Source organism: Piliocolobus tephrosceles, chromosome 15 (genome assembly GCF_002776525.5).
Source record: "Piliocolobus tephrosceles isolate RC106 chromosome 15, ASM277652v3, whole genome shotgun sequence".
Classification (NCBI taxonomy): Eukaryota; Metazoa; Chordata; class Mammalia; order Primates; family Cercopithecidae; genus Piliocolobus; species Piliocolobus tephrosceles.
In genome coordinates this window covers 50,936,470-50,953,840 of record NC_045448.1, presented here as the reverse complement: position 1 = coordinate 50,953,840, position 17,371 = coordinate 50,936,470, and the positions used below count along the sequence as shown (strand labels likewise).

Genomic DNA, 17,371 nt, shown 5'->3' with positions numbered 1-17,371 from the left:
AAATAAAATAAAATAAAATAAAATAAAATAAAATAAAATAAAATAAACCAAAAAACCTTGGTCAAGCCTTCTATGAAGCAGAGGAATGGATGGAGTTACAAAAGTACATTTCTTCCCATCCAGCATGGTTCCTCATTACACTTATCACATATTTATTACTCTCTCCTCTACTTAATGTTCTGGGGATATCAAGATAATTGTAGATTTTCTCTTTCTTTTAAAAAACTGCCATTCTTTTTTAAAAACATAGGAGACTTTGAGTTAGCAGTATGTATTTCCTGCATTTCTAAGTGTTACTAACTTTAAAATGTTCCAAGTTCACTTAACTACAGTAATTGGAAATGTGACAGCCCAGTCCCATTTGTTTTCATTGAATCAGTTTACATCCAGAATACATGATAGTTTTCAGTTGCAGCAGTGTATGCACAAAGACATTTCTAGGGAGAACCATAAATGCAGTTGCATGAACCTTCTTAATTATATTCACTAATAATGATGACTTGTTAGACTATACCAGGAGTTATACACCCTTTATATTTCTCCAGAAGAGTAGCACTAAGTTTACAAACCCACAGAGAATTTTATTGTAATATTGCCTAAAGGTGAAACATGTTGAGAATAAAAATTCAGAGATTACTTCCAATGATTTAAAGCCTGGGCTCTCTGCTGGGGTGCATATTAAATAGATATTTGATACATCTACACACTGGTCAGAGCTCTCTGATTCTCCCCCCCCCCCAATGAAAAGATGCAAAATAATTCATCTAGATGTTTATTCCTTAAGAACAGTGCCATGATATCAATATATATTTTGCCTTTAATACTTATTTCAGATACAAGAGACACAAAGTTGTCTTTATAATTTTTAAAAGAAATTCTAAATTGCAGCACTGTAAGAATCTGTTCATAACAACAAGACTCTCACACTTTAATGTACAGTAGAATCACCTTGGGGATCAGGTTACAATACAGAGTTTGCACCAGTAAGCTGGGGTGGAGGCAGCCTTGAAATTCTAAATTTCTCACAAGCTCTAAGTGATGCTGATGATACTGTCCTTCAAACCACAGTTCAAGTAGGACGTATCGAGATCATTATTTTGTTAAAGCAATTTCACTTGTACCAGCTCTTTCCTCTTCCTGTGAAAATTCTCCTTTCCTCTGCTGTTGCCTTCCAAGATGCTATCATCTGTATATATTTAAAAAATTGCGTTCTGTAATTTAGAACAGTTTATGAGATGACCACAATATTTGGATAAATTAAATTATAAATTTTTAGCGTTAGAGACCACCCCAGTCTGATTCTAGGGAGAAAGAAGCAATTGGCTATTCTTTGGGTTTAGTTAAATAGATCAATTTCTCAGAATATATTGCCTTGACCAAGTTGCTAATAAGATGATTTCATAGTTACATTTATTTACTTTATATCCATTTAATAAATGAGGACTATTTATAAATACAAAATACTTGTATATCTCCTTGAATATAATTGTATTATTATAATTTACTTATTTATTAAGTAGTCATTAATTGGTACCCAGAAAATTTCAAATTCCTTTCAGAGAATCTTTATAAAGTCCATATTCATGAAGCTACTTTTAATTTTTATTGTGTTAATGATTTTCTTCAGGTTAAAAAATGCTAGCATCTAGTTCTTATAGATTAGATTGTGGGGACTTGAATCTGACTTAGGCCCAGAAATTGAAATGTTGCACACCGAGTGAATGCCAGGATCATTTGTTCATTCCTTTCTCTGTCTGTCTCATTTTTGTTGTTGTTGTTATTGAGACAGAGTCTGGCTTTGTCGCCCAGGCTGGAGTGCAGTGGCAGGATCTCAGCTCACTGCAAGCTCTGCCTCCCGGGTTTACGCCATTCTCCTGCCTCAGCCTCCTGAGTAGCTGGGACTACAGGCGCCCGCCACCTCGCCTGGCTAGGTTTTTGTATTTTTTAGTAGAGACGGGGTTTCACCGTGTTAGCCAGGATGGTCTCGATCTCCTGACCTTGTGATCCGCCCATCTCGGCCTCCCAAAGTGCTGGGATTACAGGCTTGAGCCACTGCTCCCGGCCGTGTGTCTCATTTTATGTGTAGCACTAGTCAGTCCAGCCAGACACAGAATGGCCTGTTGGGTTCCCAGCACCTTTGGTTATTTTAACAGATGCAAATCAATTGCACAATAGGATTGGAAAATCATCGTACTAGAGTTTTGGAACATGTCCTATTTTCTTTTGCAGAAATATGCTCAAATTTAAGATGCATTTAGTTTTTGGTAATGAATTAGAAGCTCATTTTATGGCAATGTCTAGAAATTAGGAAGAACCTGAGACTGGTATCAAGAGGGCAAGGATTATATTCTGACTTTTCCTCAGTTAGTTATGTGACCACAGTTTTGTCTGTTTGGCCCTCACACTGTTCATCTAATAAATGATGACACTGGACTAAATAATGTCTAACTTATCTTTCATATTTAATGACTTCAAGTATATCATCAAGAGTCCTGGGTTTTCTTTTGACTTATTTGATGGAAGCTTGGCAATTTATTTCTGCATTAGTCTCGAGGTTTACCTAAGTGAGATAAATCTTTCAGAGTGAATATTTTATATATCTTGATTACTTGTTGCAGAACAAGAGAATTTAGACTCAGAATTTACATGTGTTGAATCACAGTTGGTAATTTTAGAATGTCTTATGACATATATTAGGTACAAAATCAAATGAAAGAATGAACTACTCTCCCTTGAAAGTAATGCAATTTTTCCTTGTAGTAATCAATTTATTGTTTTAATTTCTAAGTTACATAGTTTGTGGCAAATAAGAAAATACTAAATTTCTTAGGGACTGAGGATTTAATTTGATACGAATTTCAATAAGTAGACTTTCCTGTTCTGCTTTTCTAAAGTTGTTTTTTCTATAGCAGAGACAGCCAGGCTTATTTGTTTTAATAATGCAAGCTTCTAATGTGTACATCTGCTTGGTCAAAGATGTTTTGGGCACAATATTTTTGTATATTTGCCTTCTAGAATAGAAAAATAAATGAAGCAGGGCTCTCACCAAAATACCTTTTTTCATTCATTTGCTTTTTCATATATTGATTTTAGTTTCTGGTTTATGTTGAACATGATCTTAGAATCATATAACTTTGATAAAACCTTCCAACCTGTGTGATTTGGGATTGTATATATGAAAAGTAATATAATCAAAAATAATAATATTGGCTAGTTTTTTGGCATACAAAAATGGCCTGACATTCTTCATGTAATTGGGGATGGTGGGACTTCGTTCTGCCCACAGGCATCCTTGTCTTTAGGATGTATGGTAATTTCTCTGCAGATTATTTATTTGATGAAAAATTTCAGTGAATTTAGGAGATACAGAGGCATTGGGTCAAATTAATGAGATTATATTCTACGCACAGGTAATGCAAAGGAGCATTGTCCCGAGAATCAATTTTTGTGTGAACTTAGGAAGTCATTTAACCTATCTTTGTTTAACTTTTTTTTTTTTTTTTTTTTTTTTCCCATAAAATAGTGTCAGTGATTCTTGGCATTGAAACCAATCCATTTGTTCAAGCTACCATTGAAGGTTTGACCACCTTCTACAACATCCAATGAAATGGTTCAGTTATGGTTAACTTTTTTTCTGTGATGAGAAGTTTACTTTTTTATGAAAAAAACTTAAAGTTGAACTTACCCTCAGACAATTAGATGAGCAAGAACTGTGAATTTTCTTCTAAGTTATAGTGGGTTGGATATGGAATAGGACTGAAATCCCATGGCAGCCTCTTAAATTTTTTCCTGCAACTGTATGGCAACACAAAACCAATTGTAGACTATTAGAAAGATGCTTCAAGTTTTTAAATTTTACTTTTTCCCAATTTTATCAAAACATTTCTATGGTTAGAAATAGAGGCTCTTTTCATCTTGATATCAATCCATTAATCAACACATTTAAGATATGGACCTTCAAACAATTACTACCATGCAGCATATGTATTTTTCTTTTTTTAAATCTTACGAGATTACTCTTAAGAGCAAATGGTAATTAAAGGATATTAATATTTATTGAAAATTTTTAAAAAGTAACAATTGAAATTATTACTGTTGGCTTTATTTTAGCTTTTACTATTAATAGTAGCATTAATAGGAATAATGTTTTCTCATATCATCCTATTAATCAGGAAGAAAATACTTCATCAGATGAATTCATTTTGTGCTTAATCATCCAGATTATTCAAACATTTTATTGAAATATAGTATTTATGCTGATAAATGTGGCATAAATGTACAGGTAAATTAATTTTCTGCGGCCGGGCGCGGTGGCTCAAGCCTGTAATCCCAGCACTTTGGGAGGCCGAGACGGGCGGATCACGAGGTCAGGAGATCGAGACCATCCTGGCTAACATGGTGAAACCCCGTCTCTACTAAAAAATACAAAAAAAATCTAGCCGGGCGAGGTGGTGGGCGCCTGTAGTTCCAGCTACTCAGGAGGCTGAGGCAGGAGAATGGCATAAACCCGGGAGGCGGAGCTTGCAGTGAGCTGAGATCCGGCCACTGCACTCCAGCCCGGGCGACAGAGCGAGACTCCGTCTCAAAAAAAAAAAAAAAAAAAATTAATTTTTTGCACACTTAGCACACTCAACACTTAAATCAAGAACAACATTAATTGTACCCCAAGAGTTCTCCTCACTGTTATCCCCTCTCCATCTCTACCAAGGGTAGCCACTGTCTTGATTTACAACAGAGGCTAGTTATGCTTGTTTTCAAATTTTTTTTATAAATGGAATCAGAACTATGTTCTCTTTTGTGTCAGGCATTTTTTTAGCTAAACATTATTACTGTGAGATTTATCTGTATTTCTGTTGCAGTTGCAGCCCATATATTCACACTGTTATTTAATATTGTGTGACTATACTGAAATGTATGCATTCTATTATTGGTTGTTATTTCAGTAGTGTTAAGTTTTAGATTATTTTTGCAGAGTACCTCTATAAACATTCTAGTATGCTATTCTGATGCTCTGTGTATTTTTTTGTTGTTGGATATATACTTATGAGTGGAATTGGTGGATCATAGGGTAGACACAAGTGCAACTTTAAAAGAGAATGCCAGTTTCACAAAATAGTTCCTACCAATAATGTATGAGACTTCTAGCTGCCCTACATCCTCACTGACACTGGATTTTTTTGTATTTTTCATTGTATTCATTCTGTGGAGTGTGCTGTTATTGCATTATGGTTTTAGTTTGCATTTCTTTGAAGATAGCCTTTTATCTTTTAACATCTATTCAAGTATTTTATCCTTTTTTTCTCATTGAGTTGTGTTGTGGTATTTTTGTTTGTTTGTTTGTTACTATTGATTTGTATGAGGTCTTTATGTATCCTAGATATAAGTATTTATTGACATTCACATGGCTATGGGTCTAATTTATTTTTCATTTTCATTGTTTTAGCGCATATTAGAAATGCAAATTTAGTTGGGACTTGTATTTAAAAATGGACATAGACTTATTCTGTACGTGTTCAGCAGAAACACATGGGTAAACACTCTGCTGCTTAGTATTTGTATATAGAATAGCACAAAACTTACCTACAAAGATTATAAGGTAGAAAATGATTAGAAGAAACATAATATTCTTATAACTATATTATGAAAAACAGAGTGATTTTTGTATTTTCATATATATGGTCTTCCATGAAAAAGAACATAGGAAGAAATATTTTCCCTGCTTAGATTTATGTCCCATTTATGGCATTTTAAGGTAATTGCATATTCCACAGAGTGAATTTTTCCCAAAACTATGTGGTTGCCTTTAATGTAAATTTGAATTACTTAAATTTGGAATTAAACAATACAAAAGAAATGATATATTTTCATTTTTAAGTAATGAGAATATCATAGTGTGAAAAAGACATCAACACCCATATAACTTCAAAGCTTATGACATAGTGAATTGCAAACTATTATTTTTCCCTTTGGGTATACCACATTATCTGGCAAACAGAACCTTTGTTGAGATTTATTCTGAGTTATACAGATTTGGAATGATACAAAACATCTTGGATAAAATTCTACAGCCTTCTTACTGGACCACACCTCTTCAACCTCCAAAACTTGATAATTTAGTTATTTAAGTTGAATCTTTCTTAATATATTACATGCTTCCCTGCCCTTTTAAACTGAGTAGACTAAAACACAATTAGAATTTTCTTACTAAGACGTATCTTCACAAAGTTTTTCTTTTTTCTCTTTTTTTCTTTCTTTCACAATGCTATATGTCACTTCTTTCTGACACATAGGTGGCATGGCATATTAGACAGAACCTGGATTAGTAGACTGAATCCTGGTCCCACTTCTATTACTGTCACATTTTATGAATTTGAGGGCCATTTAAACTCCATGAGCCTCGTTTTCTTAATAATACAAATTAATTAGTTGGGCTATAGTACTGTCTTTAAGCCTCCCACTGGCTCAGAGATCTACTTATTCAGTGGGAATGTAAAATTTAGCAAATATCATATTCAGATAAGTGGATCTCTTGTGTGTGTGTGTGTGTGTGTGTGTGTGTGTCTGACAAAAGTTTCCATAGATTGCTTCTCTAAATTAAATCCATCATGTAGAATTGATTTTGGGAAACAAAAGTTTATAAAGATCCAATTTCACTTTTCTCTTATAGATAACCAATTGTCCCAGCAACCTTTATTGACCTCTGTATATTTTGCTAACTTATCTGCAATACCAGACAATATAAATATAAATTGTTTTCATATATGCTTATTAGTATGCACGTGCACGCACACACACACACACACACACACACACACACACACACACAAACACACATTTATATATATGAACCAGAATCCTCTTGACTACCTATCATCCAAAGAGCAGAATAATAAGCAATGAGAAATGAGTGAAAGAACTGGCAAATGTTTAGTTTATTGATCATGGTTAACTGTTTTCTAAGGACTGAGACACAAGTTCTTTATAATATGTGAAATTGCCATGGGATTGCATAATGCCAAAATAAACTTATTACAGTTGGTCAATTTTTATCTTATCAGCATCAGCAGTATATACAAATGACTTTCAGTAGCCTTGGCAAAATGTGGAATTATTTTTTTTTCGCTTTATGTCAATTTCATGGCTATGAAATGGTATCTGAATATAGTTTGATTTTGGCCATTTCCTGAATATTAATAGGAATGAACGTCTCTTCATTTATTCATAAGTAATACATATCTATTTTTCTATGAAATTACATTTCTTTTGTCTATTTTCTCCATTGGTTGTCTTTATTTTTGTATTGATTTGCTGAGGTGCTTGGCCTATTCTGGATTATAATCCTTTGTTGATTAATATGAAATGAAAATATTTTCTCCCAGATTGTTATTTAACTTCTTATTCTATGGTGTATTGATGACCCCATATTCTTAATTTTAATGTAGATGAATGTATCAATATTTATTAGTGCTTTATGCTAATTTTTGAAATCCTTCCATTCTTTCATATCAAAATTTATTGTCTGACAAATATTCACAGATTGACTCTCTAAATTAAATCGGGCATCCATGTAGAATTGATTTTTGTGAACAAAAAGACGTAAAGATCCAATTTCACGTTTTTCTTATGAATAAGTGATTGTCCCAGTAACCTTTATTGACTAATCCATCTTTTGCACACTTATCTGAAATGCTTGACAGTAAAAATTGTTTTCATATATGGTTAACAATATTTTAGGTTTGATTATCATTATTCTCATTTTACCTATCCTAATGCATTTTCTTAAGCACTATAATTTTGTAATAAATGTCCGTCTTTACACAGGCAACTTCCTTCATCTTCTTTCTCTGGCATATCGTGGCTATTTGGGACTCATTTTTTTCCCTCATAAATTGTGAAGAAACAGCTTTTTACATTTATATTTTTAATCTATTGAGATTTTTATTAGGATTTTATTGAATCTATAAATCTATTTACATATGTTGGAACATTGATTGTCTCTAGTATGCAAAACCCTAAATTCTTTCCAAAGTATCTTATTAAGCCAAATAAATTTGTAGATTATTTTAGTCTTACAATTTGTGCATTGTATTTGCTTATATGACGTGATTTTCTTTATTTATAATCTTTATAATGTTCACATATTTTTCTTGTCTTCCTGCATTAGCTACAACATCAAGTGTAGCATTGAATATAAATGTTGATAGTGGGAATCCTTGTCCTGTTTCTTATCTTAAAGAGAATATTCTAGATTTCATAATAACATTTGATTTATGTTGTTTGTTTTAGATCATTTATCACATTAATTAGGCAAGCAGGAAGATATCTACTATTTATCACCAGTGTATCAACTTTACCAGATGTCTGCACAGACATTATCTCATTGTATCTTCACAATCATTCTGAAAGATTGGTATCTCTAATCATTTTCAGAAACTGAAATTCAAAAAGCAAATAATTGTTCTAGTGACAGCTAGTGGCCAACCTGGAATCCAAACTCGTGTTTTGACCCACATTTTTCTCTCAGTATGATAGTAATATATAGTTGTGCTTGTGCCCAATATTGAACCACTTGCCATGTTGGACTGACCAGGGGAGCAGACACCTGGACTATAACTTTCTGAGACAGGAATTAAGTCCATTGTGTTCACTTCATTATCCCTAATGACTGGTACTGGGCTTAACCCTTGGGAGGTGCTCGCCAATATTTTGAGTGTTTGAATGGGAGTGATTCACTATTATAGATTGGGATGTCCTTCCTATGACTCTTACTCAGAATTATTTGGTCTGACTGATAGTCTTGGCTAATAATTTACTAGTAGTCAATGACTAATATTCCAGGGCTCAATTCCTGGTGAATACCTCCAGGTGCTCACCATGATATTTATTGCTATGGTTTGACTACCTGTAGCCACTGACGGCATTTTCTACATCCAGGAAGGCAGGTCATCTGGCTCTGATGGGTTGAAAGTGATTTGAGCTCTGATTCCAGGACATGAGTTATTTGACAATCAAATGAAAATTCCTGAGATTAAAAACCTATTACAGGGGAGAGTGCAACACCTGCTGATGTATCAAGCCTCTCTGGGGCATAATAGTGATAGTATGTTGCCAGTGGGAAAGATTAAGTTCCTCCAGTACCTTTTACAATTATATGTTTATAGTTTATCAGAAGCTGATTCCCAATCATGCTGTCTCATTTTTCTTGGCACAGCATCATTATTGCCTAGAAAGTCAAGGGGACTTATGGCTTACATTCTTCCTTTGGTTCAACTCACCTCATCAGTGGGAGAAGAGTGTTCTTTCCAAATAGCCACCTTTCTGTTTGATCTGTCTAGCATCTTGTGATTTCTGCCTTGTTACTTCTAAATCTGGTAAAGACTAAGATACGTAGAAAATGTTGAGACTTCATTTATATGCTATCCCCATGATGATGTGCTAGAATTCTTACCAATGTCATAACAGCCAGCCCTACCATCTGCTTGATGAGACCAGGGAATGGATCAATAATCCAGCTGACTCCATTAGACTTTCTATCGCTACTCCCTCCATCCAGAGAGAAAAAAAAATGCACATGCTCTGTAGGAGGTCTGTTTACTCCCAGACCAGATTCTTTTTTTTTTTTTCTTTCCTTTCTCCTTACCAGATAATTTGTTATGGTCTCTCAATGATAAAACTATTTGTCTCTTCATTGAAAAAGATCTTTGAATATAAATGTCTCACTGAAAATTAAAATAATACCTCAGTTGGATGGAGAAAATGTTGAAAACATCTTAGAATCCATTGTTGTCAGCAGAGTGGAACCATCCAATATGAATTTATGGTACCTGATTCATGCCCTGGAGACATCTCAGAGCTACTTTCTCTGATCAGAGCTCTTGCAGTGATATTGAAAAATTAATTGAATTTTCAAGAATGTCAGCTTTAGCTACTGCAGCTGATGGCCCAATAGTTGAGGAGATTTATTAAATATATACTGCCACCTACAGTGCTATTTGACTGAGACAGGGTTCATGTCATGGAATCTAATTAAGCAGGGTTAATTTGGGGAGTGATTAGCTATTATTTCTGTTAAGATCTGCTGATTTGCATAGTGTATTTGTTTATTTATGTATGTATCATCTGTTTTCCTCTAGGAAAAGAAGAATATATTGCCACGTTCAAGGGATCTGAATACTTCTGCTACGACTTGTCTCAAAACCCCATTCAAAGCAGCAGTGATGAAATAACTCTATCATTTAAAACCCTTCAGAGGAATGGACTGATGCTTCACACTGGGAAATCAGCTGATTATGTCAATCTTGCCCTGAAAAATGGAGCTGTCTCTCTGGTCATTAATTTGGGATCAGGGGCCTTTGAAGCACTAGTGGAGCCTGTGAATGGAAAGTTTAATGATAATGCCTGGCATGATGTGAAAGTCACCAGGAATCTGCGTCAGGTAACAGCGCAGTGGATAAGAGAGTAACTGGCTTTGTTTCTCGCTACAGCTGTGTGTGTGGTACTTGAAAACTCTAACAACATGATACAGGGCTCCTCAGAGTCACTTGCAAATTAACTTTTTCTTCTTCTGAGATGAATCTTCCTGCCATACTTGAGCAGGGGCATATCTAGAAAGTTCTGGGGGCCCAAAGGCTATTTTGATACAGGGCCATATGAAAATTTACAAGAGGGCTGCAAGGATATCCCTGCAACCTGCCCTTCCTGTGACGTGTGTGATTTTGTTGTGTTTCTGGTTTTTTGTTTGTTTAATTTTAAATTATAGTTTTCATGGTGATCATTTGGAAGCATGCACATTGGGGTCATTAAATCACAGTTCCTTTCTTGTAGTCAAAACAATAGTGTTTGTGATTTGGGATTGTATCAGTCCCTACTCCCTCCGCCTCCCACCCCCAAAATGGGGACCAGACAAGTCCCTGAGGGGAAAAATGACTTTAGGGGCTTACATATCTCCTGAAGGGTCTGATTTTGAAGATATTTTTATTTTAAGCATAGATACTCTAAGTTAAACCCCAAATGACTCTGGAAAGGCCAGTTAAGCTTCTAGGTGCCCATTTCTATTTGATTGTGTTTTTTTAAAAAAAATTTGAGATGCTATATACTGGGAAAATATCAGCTATTTACTAAATCTATGGGTCCACATATACTGTATGTTTTTAATGAAGACATGATTACAGTATATATATATATATATGGATGAAAATGAATAGATTGTCCTTTTATATTGAACATTATAAGTTTGGGTATTATGTGAAACTTTATCTTACAATGTATCATTTTGTTAAGTGTTGACAGTGACTAATTTTTTTTGCCTTACATGCTGATCTTAAACTAATATTCTTAACATATTTGTTGTTTCTCTGAACAGTTGCAGAATGACCGGATTGTCTCTGGTTTTCCTTTACCAAAACAGCCCTCTCTTTCAGAGCTGTTAACTGTCTAACCTTTTCTTTCCTGCTTCTGAAAGGTTTAAACTATCTGAGCTAGAGAAACAAAAAGGAGCTTTAGGAATCTAGATTTAGTCTAGCTGAGGCAAACAAGTAAAACTGAAAGATTCTTGAGAACCCCAGACCTTCCAGATCCTTCATTGACATGGGAGGGGGACCTGCATGCTTCCACCTGCCTTTGGAGAGGGTCGGCCACCATCAGTACAGCTGTAGACCACGGGTTTCCTATAAGTCTGTCTTTTTGGTTTTCCTTTTTTTTTTTATTTTTTTCTCTCAGATATGCACAAAGAAACTGGAGGCTCATTTGAGAGAAGCACAGAAGGAAGGGTGGGGGCTTGAGGAGTCCACTTTCTAGATTTGCCTTTGCTCAGGTTACAAATCAAACTGCGAATTGGTAGCTCAAAGGAAACTGTAGTTATACAGCCGGGGTGCATGTGTAGGAGGACAGATTAAACACAAATCCATTCTACTCATTCTATGTGTCAGGATCTTTGCTTTGTTTCATTGCAGTAAACTGTGACCCTAAAGTCCATCAATATGACCGAAGGAAGTTTTGAAGTTGAGGAGGAGTCCTTGTATGCTGTAAAATTGAGTAGTAGGGCAATGCCAACTGATTCCTACTAATTTCCTGGGGCTGGGGTGGGCCAGGGTGGAGGAGGGGCCAAGTATGGGCATAGGGCTGCAGTGGTCAGCTGAAAAGCTTTAGGTCTTTGAATCCCTTTTAGACTTTTCCAATGTCTCTCAGATGTACTCAGGAAGACAAAGGGAACATTGCCATGTGTCTGTTTCTGTCTAGTAGTGAATTATGAACAATAATAGCAGGAAAAATATTACCTCTGTGGGAGGCCTACTTGTTAGTCTGCTTTTTTCTTGTAAAATTTTTTTGCCCTTTTTCTATGTTACTAACATGCTTAATAACTAACATGTCATTCATGGAATGTTTCATTCTACTAACCGTTACCTGAATCAAAAAATGTACTAACATGGTAGAGACCATCATATTTTTTAAGTAACGATCGTTATTCTGTTCACAGTTTTTAATTTCCTTTCTCCCCCCTTCTCCACAAAGCACTCAGGCATTGGACACGCTATGGTAAACAAACTACATTGTTCGGTAGATATCATTCTAATTGTTTCTTATTTTGGGTTTGCCGTGTGTTTTCTTTCTTTCTTTTAACTGTAGACATCATTAACAAAAGAGGAACTGCGGTTGGTACTCTTCTGCTTACTTTGACCTCCTTCTTTTCATCTGTTGTTGACCTTCTTATTTTTTACCTGTTCCTGTCAACTTCTGTTTTCCAACTCACCTGTAGGGGCATCGTTAACGTTTCGAACGTTTTGCATCCAGCTGTGGTTAACACGGGATAAGACAAAATGGTGGCTGGCCCGAGTGACCGCAGGCTCAGCCAGTCTCTAACCATTCATGATGCATGGCATGGAAACTTGATTTGGGAATGCTGGAGATGCCACACCCACTCATCTCTACGTCATCACAAAGCAGTTGTTTTTATTTTTATTTTTTTCCTTTGGTTCTCCCTGTTTTCTTTCTTTCCTTTTCTGAACTGTACTGTATCTCCTGCATGTGCACATCAGCGTGTGCCGCTTCTACTGGTTGTTTTGCCTTTTCTCTCCCTTTGGCATGGACTTAGGCACTTGCATGCTGAACAATTGCTGCTTAATAGTGCAAATAGTGACGTTGCTGGAACTAGCTTGCGCCTTTTATGTTAACAAGGTGCACGTTGTGATTAGTTAATAACAGACAACTAAACTTTACTAATATGTACACCAGCAAAACTAACCTAGGAAGCATTTTACTAACACCATTTTTGTGTCTGCTCAATAACTTTTAAGTTGCAATAGGGATGATGCTGACACTAGTTCAATAATCAGTTAACTCTCTAACTAGTTTAGATCTCTTAGGGCTAGTTGAATAGAATCTAAGAATAAACCTCAAACAGACATGAAAATGGGTTCCATCATAGGTCTAAAAACAAAAACCAAACAAACAGAAAAAAGAAAAAAGCAAAACAAACAAACAAAAAAAAACCAAACCAAAACACAAAACAGGCATATCCCAGGATTACAGTATCTAGGTCTGAGTATAGCGTGTCCTTTCCCTGTGCTTTGTTATCTAGGTGACAATATCAGTGGATGGGATTCTTACCACAACGGGCTATACGCAAGAAGATTATACCATGCTGGGGTCTGATGACTTTTTCTATGTTGGAGGCAGTCCCAGCACAGCCGACCTTCCAGGGTCACCAGTCAGTAACAACTTTATGGGCTGTCTCAAAGAGGTAAATATCGTTGTCATCAGAATCATTCCTAATTCATGATCTCATCATTTCAGATCCAGCATGAAAGCACCTTTGCTGAAGACCCGATGTTTCCAGAGTCAAATGGCACGTCTTTAAATTCAATATTCCACTATTGTTTATGTAGGATTGGGGGAGGGGAAACAGCCCATAGATCATTCTGAAGGAATTAGGTTCCTTTTCTTTACTAGTCTGTAAGTAATTTACATTTGAGATTTGTGTGGACGGTTGATATTAGCTATAAAAGAAAGTCAAACAAAAAGAAGTACTGGGTCTAAAGTTAAGCGAAATGGTTACTTGCTTATTTCTACCTAAATGCCATAGGTGTTATGTATATGGTGAATACTTTTTTGAGTATTTAAAGAAAAGAGAAGAAAAAGAAATTAGGCTATAGGAGAAGGAATGACTATGTAATTCAAAACAAAACTAAAACAAAATAAGTCCGTATAATGAAATAATTTTGTTCTCTTGTTTTCAACATGTTCTGGAGTAAGTAAAACTGTTTCATTTGTTATCTGGTGAATTTACTTGATATTTATCTGAGCAGGAACGTCAAACTAAATGATATCAATAATTTCATCCCTCATTATCAGCTGTAGTTGCCTATTGTAACTTTGTATAAGATTGGGATTTGTTGGGTTTGGGGGGTGAGAAAGATCAAAAAGTTCCAGAATTTCATTTTTTAATGAATATTTTCCATAAAAGCTGCCTTTAAAAAATTTCATTCAGACACAATCCAATTTCTTTGGTCTGCTGGAACCAGAGGTTCCTCTTACATTGTATGGCTACAATTTAATTGCGTAGATTTCTAAAAATCAAAGTTAAATAACTTTGAATTCACTAACTGTTAGCCATAGGTGCTGTTGGTAACCAGTGATGTACTTGGATTTATTCTAAAGTAAATAATTTAATCATATAAACTTGATTCAGTTAAGCATTAGAGAAAACCGGTTACTACTGAATTATCCTTCCCTGTCTTTTCTTTATGTGAATATACTGGTTGATTCGTTGCCCAGTATGTGGATGTATATAGAATAGTCCTGAGGGAGATTTAAAAGTGCAATAGTTTTAACAAACATGAGGAGGTGCAGTTCTGTAAGGCCAAACCTATCTATGCTTTGTAGTAGAAGTGATAGATTACCTTTCAGAAAGTAACTTTTACTGGTTACAAATATGTAGTATGATCCAGGTTTGTGTAACGCTGTGTAGAGGATGATAATCTAATAATCATTATTATTATTTATTATTACTATAGTACTAATATTTCCAGAGCTGTTATTTTGTGCTATTCTAAGAGCTTTATAGGAATCCTCACAATATAGGTAGACATTTTATTATCTGCATGTTTCAGACAAAGAAACTGAGATTTGAAGCAGGTAAGTTTCTTGAGGAAGGTCACACAACTAACAAGTATTAAAGTCTAAAGGTTAATTGAGGAAGTCTGATTTCAGTGTCCTTTGTGCCCTTAACTACCATAGTTAAGAGCCTTGTTGCAAGAGAAATGTTTGTTAGAGTTCCTAAAAGATTGTACAAACTCTCAAGTATGTTACAAACTAAGACAATGTTCACAAATGTATAATAGACTGTGAGGATTGAAGTATTAAATTATTTAACACAGTTATTTGATTTAAAAAGCGGGTGAGATGAGTGAGAGTTCTAGAAGACAAGGAGAGAAACACAGAAGAGTCAGAACGTGAGCATCTCAGACAGTGACTGATTGAGGCAGGCAGGGATGGAGAAAGTATATCAGGTGCGGTAAAAGAATGCTTAGATTTTATTAGAAGATTTCTGAAACTTCGTTCTAGTGATGGAAAGTGGAGGGCAAAGCCACATCCTCAATCACCCGTACCAACTTCCTCATTTTCACTGTGAGCCAGACCAAGTATAATCAGTCCCTACATCCTGCTTTATCTAGAGAACAGTAATCCTGCTTAGATTGGAAAAAGGAAGGGGAATTGAGGGATCTCTAGCAGAAATGGGAATCTAACTAAAGAATTCTTTTGGGCATCCTAAAAAAAAAAAAAAAAAAAAAAAAAAAAAAGATTTCTGCAGTGAATCCCTGAGTTCAGCTGAGACACATAATCTTCTGATAATTCTGCATAAGTGAGACAGATTTTTTTGTGTGTATATAAAGCTGCAGTTAATTGCCTTAATCTAAAATAACTCTAAAATAACAGTTTGAGATTAAACTGTGCTTCAGATTAACACCTCTAATTTATGAATTGATAAATAAAGATTCTTTACCTTAGTATCTTTTTTTTTTTTTTTTTTTTTTTTTAATATTGGCCTTTTAACCACAGAAACCACAATACCAAAAAATAGGTCAGGTGGTCTTCCAAGTGCCATGTTAGTTCACAGCCAGTAAATTCATTAAAGGAAGATTCACTCCTGCTGTTGTAACTATGGGGTTTGGATACAATTCACTTTTCTTTATTGATTAGACACCTTCCACCTCTGTCTTCTGCATCTGGGGTGTGTGTTTGAGGAAGCATGGTCACTTTTTTCTTGACTTGTGTAATCTTTTTCATTTTATTTCTTCTGATGCACTATAGTTTGGAAGGATATCTGCACAATTAGTCTATAAATCAAAACATACCTAACTTGGAAGGCTTTTTCTTTCTTTCTTTTTTTTTTTTTTTAGAGATGGAGTCTTGCTCTGTTGCCCAGGCTGGAGTGCAGTGGCATGATCTCGGCTCACTGCAATCTCCACCTCCCGGGTTCAAGCAATTCTCCTGCCTTAACTTCCCAAGTAGCTGGGACTAGAGGCATGCACCACCACACCCAGCTAATTTTTGTGTTTTTAGTAGTGACGGGTTTCACTGTGTGTTGGCCAGGGTGGTCTTGAACTACTGACCTCAAGTGATTGGCCCACCTCAGTCTCCCAAAGTGCTGAGTGTGGTGGTTCAAGCCTGTAATCCCAGCACTTTGGAGGGCTGTTTAGATGTTCATAGTTTCCATCCATGTCTGAACTGTTATCTATTTAGAAGGCCCTGCTCTTGTTATTTCTGAAATGAAACAGTGACAAAGTATCATGGATTCTGAGTTAAATCACCTTATTTCAAAGGGTCAGCTTTGTGGAGTTACTGAAAAGAGAGGGATATACCCATGTTCATTCTCACAGAATCTCTCTTAACAGTAAAGTCTATGTACATTTTCCTGAACTCTAGCTTGGACTTCCTGGCCTATACCACACTGCATGTGTAAACCCTTAATATTACTTCATTTATTGGCTGATAACATTTTTATTTTCAGTCTAGTATGTAGTCCCTCTTAGCATAACCAGTCTTGAAGGAGATTCTAATAACACCTTGTCCTAAGTTATGGGAGAAATTTTGGAGTGTTAGAATGGAAAGGATCCTGGAAATCATTTTCTAAGTTCAACTTTCTTCTTTTGGGGAAACAGACCTAGAGAAGTTACTTGACCAAGAGTAATGAGGGGGTCCAGGAGGATTAGAATACAGCACCCTATCAAGTGAAATATAATATTTAAATGGCCAGTTCTATTTCATTGTAAACAATGGCACTCAAGGTATAAAAATACCACTTTCACAAATTTACACATTTATTCCTTAAAGATTAAAGAAAAAAAAGGAAATCACTCAACATATTGAAACA

General features: G+C 35.4%; 1 protein-coding gene across 17 annotated transcripts in view; it reads left to right on the top strand.

Annotated features, from left to right (window-relative positions):
- The window catches only part of NRXN1 (neurexin 1), a 1,127,593-nt gene that overhangs the window by 403,698 nt on the left and 706,524 nt on the right, over positions 1–17,371 (top strand). For 7 of the 17 annotated variants that reach the window (XM_023223881.2, XM_023223880.2, XM_023223879.2 and 4 more), the window contains 2 exons: positions 10,134–10,435; positions 13,577–13,738. In XM_023223881.2, coding sequence (XP_023079649.1) covers positions 10,134–10,435; positions 13,577–13,738 — 464 coding nt within the window. Of the gene's footprint in view, positions 1–10,133; positions 10,436–12,510; positions 12,556–13,576; positions 13,739–17,371 lie in introns of all 17 variants that reach the window. The other 10 variants (XM_023223864.3, XM_023223865.2, XM_023223869.2 and 7 more) reach the window with 2 other exon arrangements.